The sequence below is a fragment of the Lycium barbarum genome, chromosome 8 (assembly GCF_019175385.1).
Source record: "Lycium barbarum isolate Lr01 chromosome 8, ASM1917538v2, whole genome shotgun sequence".
Classification (NCBI taxonomy): domain Eukaryota; kingdom Viridiplantae; phylum Streptophyta; class Magnoliopsida; order Solanales; family Solanaceae; genus Lycium; species Lycium barbarum.
Window position 1 is genome coordinate 68755026 of NC_083344.1, and position 8308 is coordinate 68763333.

At 40.3% G+C, this 8308-nt stretch overlaps 1 protein-coding gene across 1 annotated transcript; it reads left to right on the forward strand.

The window, feature by feature from the left end:
* Positions 1-2594: 2594 nt before the first annotated feature.
* On the forward strand, positions 2595-7952 carry LOC132607865 (uncharacterized). Its single transcript, XM_060321939.1, has 2 exons — positions 2595-3137; positions 7470-7952. Exons 1-2 carry the CDS (start codon positions 2595-2597, stop codon positions 7950-7952), a joined length of 1026 nt encoding a protein of 341 aa, XP_060177922.1.
* The last annotated feature ends 356 nt before the right edge of the window (positions 7953-8308 follow it).

The window sequence follows — 8308 nt, forward strand, 5'->3', positions numbered from 1 at the left end:
TGTGCCAATCTGTCTATTTTATTAATTTTATGCATAATACTAATCTTAGTCGGCCTATGATATCTACCGGTACATAGTGTTTGTACTGATACTAACTTGTTGCATTCTTTTGGGTGAAGATTGTGATCTAGCAACATCTACCAGACCTCATATTTAGCGTGAGGCCAGTGTCTGAAAAATTTGAGGGTGAGCTCATATTCATTCCAGGCCGTCTGAAGATCTTCTCTTATCGGTGTCTATTTTCATTCCAGACATTAGTTATGTTATTACAGACATTTGTTGTTTCCTTAGACAGCTTATGTTTTAGAGTCCTTGTACGATGACTTTCGAATTTTGGGGTTGTACTAGTTAGAATTTTCTGCAATTTATTTATTGCATGATTAGACAGATTATGATTTAGTTCTAGCTATTGATTTGTGATTGTTTAAATGATTAAGTAATGGGGTAAAAAGGATGGTTCGCCCACTAGGGAAAATAGAATGGGAGCCACTCATGGCTAATTGGGTCGTGAAAAGTTGGTATCCGAGCCCTAGGTTCGTCGATCTGATTGTACAAGGGCATGTATAGTAGAATCTTACGGATCGTACAGATACGTCTGTACTTATCTTCGAGAGGCTATGGGACACTAGGAAAATTCAAATTCTTTCTTTCTTTCGTGCTACTTGATTCCAATTGGTATCTGGATGATTCAAATTAGTATCTTACTTTCTTTTTATTCTCTTACAGATGGTGAGGATTCATGCGGCAGCAGCAGCAAATGAGGTACCTGCGCCGGTCGTCGGGGCCACAGCTCGCAGTGGAGGGCAGTTCGCTGGGGCTCCAGTTCATATTGAAGGCCAAGCCAGGGGCAGTGGCCGTGGTAGCGGCAACGGAGCAACAACACCAGCTAGGGGCGAGGCTCCTTCGGCTGGTCAGGCTCGCGCTGAGTCCCCTCAGCCTCAGGTATTTCTAGATGCGGTAACACAGTGTGCAACAACACCAGCTCAACCAGATATTATAGCTCCTCATGTATTGTCAGATGTTATGGTTCGAGTGTTGAACCTGCTAAATTAGTTGACAAAGGCAGGTATGTTACCAGCTGTTCCAGGTGCTCAAGGTGCCCGAGTAGTAGGTCATCCAGATTTTGGGGTTGTAATAGTGAGAATTTTCCTCAGTTTATTTACTTATGGCATGACTGGAAAGATTATGATTTAGTTCTGGCTATTGATTTGTGATTGTTTAAATGATTAATTAAATGCGTAAAAGGGATAGTTCGCCCACTAGGGGAAAATTGTGTGGGTACCACTCACGACTAATTGGGTCGTGACAAACGCATTACATCATTTGTCAATGCGACGTTGGAGTAGAGTGATATTCGTGTTTTTGCGAGACTGCGCAGGCAACCCCTTTTAGGACCCACTATGATGGTGGCCGACTTAAATTTCTATAAAATGATTTGGGGGCTCATTCCTTGTCATTTTTCAACCAAACTTCGTCCCTAAACCTCTCACGAACCCTCCTAATAGTTCATAAAGTTTAAAGGGTAATTCCAAGATGATTTCACCATGTCCCAACACCAAAAGCCAACATAGAAGGAAAATAGCACCTCTATGGTGTTGTGAGGTGAATAAGGGTTATTGTGAGCTAAGAAGAGCTTGGATTTTGAGTTTCAGTTGTTGTATAAGGTAACTCTATTATCTCCTTGCTTGTGTTTTAGGTTATTCTTGTTTTGGTTGGTGTAGATTATTAAAGAAAGCATAAACTAGTACACTAAAATGCTAGTTGAGGTTGTAGAAATCTATGGACTATTTCCTTGTTATTTGTGTGTTACATTAATACGCTCAAATTACACCTATTAATGGTATAACACGGACATTGTCAAATATAGTAATCCAACAAAGTTGGGTTCGAATCCCACAGGGAATATGGTGTGAAAAGGTTACTAAAGTCGTAGGATGCTAAGTTTAGGTCTAATTTCGTAATCCGATGATTTTGGTAAAAGTGTGTTTTTCTATGACTAATTGCTATCTACTTGCTTTGGTGGAAATTTATGGTAAAAGAAACTAAGGTTGTGTCCCCGTTAGATAGAGTGTTTGATCACGGGTATTGATCATGATATACTTCTAATGGATCATTATACGAATGCACTTAATCTCTATATGAATCTCTACTATTTCCCAATAAATAAAGATTATCTCTTTCTATGATTTTCCCAAATATAAGAAAGTAACTATGAAAAATGATTAATCATGCCAAGTAAATTCTTCTTATTCCTAAGTGGATTTGTTAAACAAAGTTTAAATCTTTGAGTCCTTGTTATTTATTCTTACCAACCTTTGAGGAGGAAAGGTTCTCAGATTTCAATTCACATGATTCGTTTCATTTGGAGCAATATGGTGGCCCTTCAACCAGGAAATCTCCGGCTACCCGTCGTCTTCAATTCTTAGAGGCGGTGACTTCTGCCCAGCCAACACCAATGGAGAAGCCGGATTTTAGGGCAAATCGACTAGTGCAAAAGGGTAAATCTCTGGCATACGTTCCTCCTACAACTAAGAATGGTAAGAAGACGGTGAGTTTAGTTGCGGACGATGTATTCTGATACGTTCACTGCAACTATGGAAAAAATTTCTTATGCTCGAATTTTGGTTGAAACTGATGTATCCCAACCCTTAGTGGATTCTATAGAGATAACTACCCCCTCAAGCAATCTACATCAACCAGTGGACTATGATTGGAGACCTAAGTTCTGCTCGAATTGTATGAGGTTTGGACATATGGTGAATGATTGTTGGAATGATTCAAAGGTTGATTTTCAAGATGTTCCTAAAAGGATGAAGAGAAATAGGAATAGGAAAAGGAAGAATCCAAGATGGGACTGGCTAGCTAAAGAACACCCTGATATGCCACCTGCAACTACAGATGATACAGGCAGCCCTAGTACACAAGCCCCTAATGCTGCTGATCTAACCAGTGCCATCAGAGGGGAACCTAGTGAGCAGGCTGCAGTCCAAGTGAAAGTTGTAGTGTCTACTGAACCTGCTGTTACTAATTCAACTGGTGCCACCGTAGGAGGACCTGGTGAACATGTTATAATTGTCCAGATGGAAGTGTTGAATGAAATGCCTACGGCCAATGTTGTGACTACTAATACATTTGACGTGCTGCAGTTGTGTCACACCCCGACATTTCGAGGGTGTGATGGGCACTCGACCCTTACTTAGGGCCGATCGAACCCTCAGATTCCAACTATACAGAAAATCACATCAAACTTTCTAAATTGGATAAGGTAAAATGCATAGTAATGTTTTTTGAAATATTCTTTCAAATCAAACAAATACATATAATCATACAGAATCCAGTACATAACTCAGACCCACATATCGGCTGATGGAGCCGCTTACAGACGAACAACCAATACTCACGACACTGTCTGCAAAGTCTCTAACATAATCCAGAACCATAACATACGGACTCTAACTCGGCAGCACTCCAGAAGCAAATGGAGTTGGCTAACCCCGCTGGATCATCTCCTGTAATAACTTTAGCTCATCTGGGAGTACCTGCGCGGCATGAAACGCAGCCCCCGAAGAACAGGGGGTCAGTACGAAAATGTACCGAGTATGTAAAGCAAAAATATCACAAGTATAATCATAGCCCGGACCAGGAGCACAGAAATATATGCAGAAGTATAACAGGCATAACCGAATCTAAATCCAAGACAGACATACCGAGCTCAACTGACAGAATCATCGCACAGAGCTGGGGCACAGATGTAACTGATACCATCATAATCAGAGACAGAGGTACAGAATGGAACAGACTGAGTCGTGGCCCGGATCAGATTACCAGAAGTACAACATACAGAAACGTAATTTAACCGGACAGACAGAAGGGTAGCGGACGAAACCATAATCTTATCAGACAGACCGAAATGTACGAATAGAATCATAACCGTATCGGACAGACCGAGGCGTAACAGACAGAATCGAAGTCCAGACGGACAGACAAAATCATATTCCAGACGGGCAGATAGAATCATATTTTAGACGAACAGACAGAGTCAGATTCCCGACGGATAGACAGAATCACATTTCAGATGGACAGACAGAATCATAATTCATAGTCATATAGAGTCATATGCCATATCAGAATGTTGTAGCGTATCGGACCAGGTGTTGCCACCTGTGAATCATATGATGTTTACAGAGAGTGTGCCACCTCGAGCTCAGCCCAGTACAGTGGTCACACCATACACAAACATATTGTATCAGATCATAGCATATCATATCATATCAAAGTACGCGTCTACAAGGGGTATGCCACCTCGAGCTCGGCCCAGCACAGTGGTCATTCCATGCAGAGACTGCCCGTTTTTCCCGCTCGAGCTCTGCCCAGTACACGGGTCACGGACCAGTCTCGGGAGCTCGAGCTCCGCCCAGTACACTCCCAACGCGTCTTCCTGGTATCAAATCACACAGCGCATATACTATCCGCTCTGGGGATCGAGCTCATCCCAGACCACCCCTCACGGTTTTATTTCAGAACATCATGGACAACAAAGGGAAATAGCGCACGGCAGGATAGCTTTGTCTGGCTCAGTGAATAGACATGGTAAGGCTTGCACGAACGGAGTAGTGAGAGACCAGATACACATATTCTCAGACTCGACAGATACAAACACTTATTGACATCGGAGGATTATAAACATATTTCGGAACGATCAGAATTGATACATGATATTTACGGATACGTTTACCACAAAATCATTACGAACGTTTCAAAACAGATTTCGATCGACGGATCAGTTCAAGGAATCGAACAGTAGTCATAAGGCACAAACATAACCTTTTGGATGGCACAATGGAATATATCAACACAGAACGTTCGGAGTCATTTTACGTATCCAAGCGTTTCATAGGACTCGCGAGAGTGATTGAACATACTATCGGAATATTAGTACGGATTGTTCGATCAAAATATCCATATCCGAATAATTATGTCAAAAATAGCCCTAGCGGGGTACTTGTATCGGAATGCCCATACTCGGATACTCATGTCAGCAAAAAGGGCATACAGTCGAATTGTAATAGTGCGCACGATCAATAACCCGGCCCGGAGGACCAGTGAACGATATCATAATAATGGGCACGAGCAGAGTCATGAACGACTGATGCAATTTACAAATCGGAATAGCTATAGGACCCAATATAATCATATGTCGGCCCGTTAATGCAACTAGTCTGAACAAGTGGTCAACACGGGGTTATTTCACAAACGTTCTTCCACAATTATGTTTGTAGTCAAAATATAAGTTAGAATGTCGAAATACTTTTATAAGTTTGATAAAATCATAAGTTGACCCAATGGTCAAAATAATTTGGATAATTAATCAGACGGGGTCCATTTCACAAAAATATTTCTAAAATGGTCGTTGTGGTTCAAAATATAGTTTAAAATTCCGCGGCGACCAAAACATTGTTTTATAGTGGTCAAATTCATAAGTGAAAGCCTTTTTCCAACGTTATGCCAAAATAAAGCTTATAGGGCAAACAGAAGGGTTTCGGACTTAGCGGGCCCACCTCGGGTCAAGTCGAGGTGGCGGACATGATTTACGAACATTTGAGGTCTACGGAATCATACATAGAGGTTTCGAAGTGATATGACCATGTTTGCACAAGTTTCGAACGTTAGGTTACTTTCTAGCCAAAATAGAGTCCTTAAGCTTCAATTGAATTGAGTGAATAGTAGTCATTTTCTAAATCGGATTTCGAGGAGCAGAATTACTCCCGGGGTTCCGATATCGACCTAACATACTAAGACATGCCAAATGAAGAAGTAGGGAGCCTTACATACCTTTCTTACTTCGTACGCTCGCTCAGGCTCGATTCCCGTTTCGTCCAAAATCTGCAATTGGTCATTGTTACCAATTAGAACCTTCAAGACTTAAGAATGCACTTAACTTCATTTTGGTCTACCGAAATTTCGGCAACACCTCCCCTATAAATATAGCACCCCCGAGAAACATCTCGGCTCAAATAATAGCAACAGCAACCCAACAACATCAACAAAGTCACAATATAGCATAATATAGGGCAAGTAGTCCTACTTTTCGACATAATGCGATAACGCTCATTCCGACTTCACACTTCCAACTAAGCTTAATATTTTCATATTCATCATTAATCAAAGTCATCACCGTATAATTTAGAAACATTTCATATCGTTCTCACAAAATATTAACACGATATACAAAATATACAATCTTCCACCAAGATCATATTCCCTCCAAAACTTCTACGAATTCAACAAAACTTCCCAAATCACATTGTCTTCCTTCCAAATTCATTACGACAACATTAGTTCCCATTCTAGCATCTTACTTTCACACTTACACAAAAATCATATAAAATTCATATAATTTCTCATAATCACATACAAACAAATTCAATGCCAATTCAATTCATTAAACCTTCATCTACATTATAGGGATTACAACAACACAACTAACATGTTAAACAAAATAACTCCATCATTATTTCACCATAGCCTAATTCACGGCCAACATGGGAATTTTCCAACTTCATCTAATTTCATTCCACTTTCATTTCCAATATACATTCCATGCTATACACAACTAGAATTTAACATATATTCAATTCACCACAAACACACATTGTATACACACACACGGCCCTAAACTATATTCCACACCCACTTTGAAATCTTCCATTTTTCCATACTCTCAACTCATTTCTACATACTACAACACAAACAAACCTTTATAACATAATAATATGGAGTGAATTCTTACCTTTTCTCTTCAACTTCTTCACTCAAATATGTTGTCCCATTGAAGAAACTAGTGCCCTTTCTTCCCAAATAATTGCACCATGTTGTAGAGGGACCTTGAATTGGTATAAATACCACAAGAAAACAATTTTGGATGCAAGATTTTTGGGGTGTAAATTGAGAGGGGCTGGCCGAACTCCCCTCTCTTGCTCTTCATCTTTTGCTTTGTTTTGCTTCTTGATCTTTCTAATGGATAAGTGTATATATAATATGCTTGTCTTGATCTACTGATCACATGCAATTCACATGACCTATTTATTGGTTTTGGGCCATGGTTTGGCCGGCCACCCTTGGATTTGGGCCTTAATTAATTTTTTTTTTCAATTTTTCTCTTGGCCCAATTCGTTGAAAGCTCGTTTTGCAATTCCCGAAACTAATTTTCAAAATTCCGATTTTTGCCCTTGGCCTTCCTCCGTGTTTCCACACCACTATTTTTCATGAACAACACACCCATATGTGAATTCAAATCAACATATGGCCTTATTCTTTACAAGTCACAATCATTCCCAATTTTTCCGAATACGCGAAAACGCGGGATATAACAAGTTGCCTCCTCCCAGTTGCTCTAAAACTGGTAATCCGGGGATTGCCCTTCATCCCCCATGATTGCTACAACTTTGAACATCCGAGGGCTGAATCAGCCCTGGAAGCAGAAAGAGGTAAGACTCTTCCTGCAGAAATATAAAGTGGATGTTATTGGATGTCTTGAAACGAGAATAAAACAACAGAGGTCACAAAATATTCTGAGGAAACTTGCACAAGAGTGGAACCATTGCTGCAACTATCCAATGGACTATAATGGGAGAATATGGCTATTATGGAGACCTCATGTGCAAATGCATATTCCTGTAGTCACCGAACAGTGTATACATTGCAAGGTTGAGAACACTAGTGCTGGCGTTAGTACCTCTCTCACTGTAGTTTATGCAAAAAATGATGCTCAGGAGAGACAAATTCTATGGAGGGATTTAGTTCAGATTGGTTCCTCAACTCAAGGGCCCTGGCTTATTAGTGGTGATTTCAATAATGTTCTTTCTTCTGAGGACAACTTGGGTCCCCAATTACTCACTCTGAGACACAGGAATTTCGAGATTGCATTGATGCATTGCAACTCACCCCGCTGAAATCAACCGGATGGCATTTCACATTTTGTAATAATCAGCAGGACAATAGTAGAGTATATTAAAAAATTGACTGGGTGTTTAGAAATCATCAGTGGCAACTTTGGGTCATATCTGAGAAGAAGGATTGTCTTTAGATCAAGTGGATTCACTGCTATTATTTGAATCATGAATCAGTGGATGCTTGCACCATTCAAAAAGCTGCTACATAGGTAGCAAGGAAAATTATTGACGCAGGAGAGTATGTGTTACAATCTACTAGTCTACAAGGGGACTTTGGAACTAAACTAGCATCTGTAATAAAGAGGGGAAAGTTTTCCATCAAAAGCATGTATCTATCACTGATTCCTCAACTACAG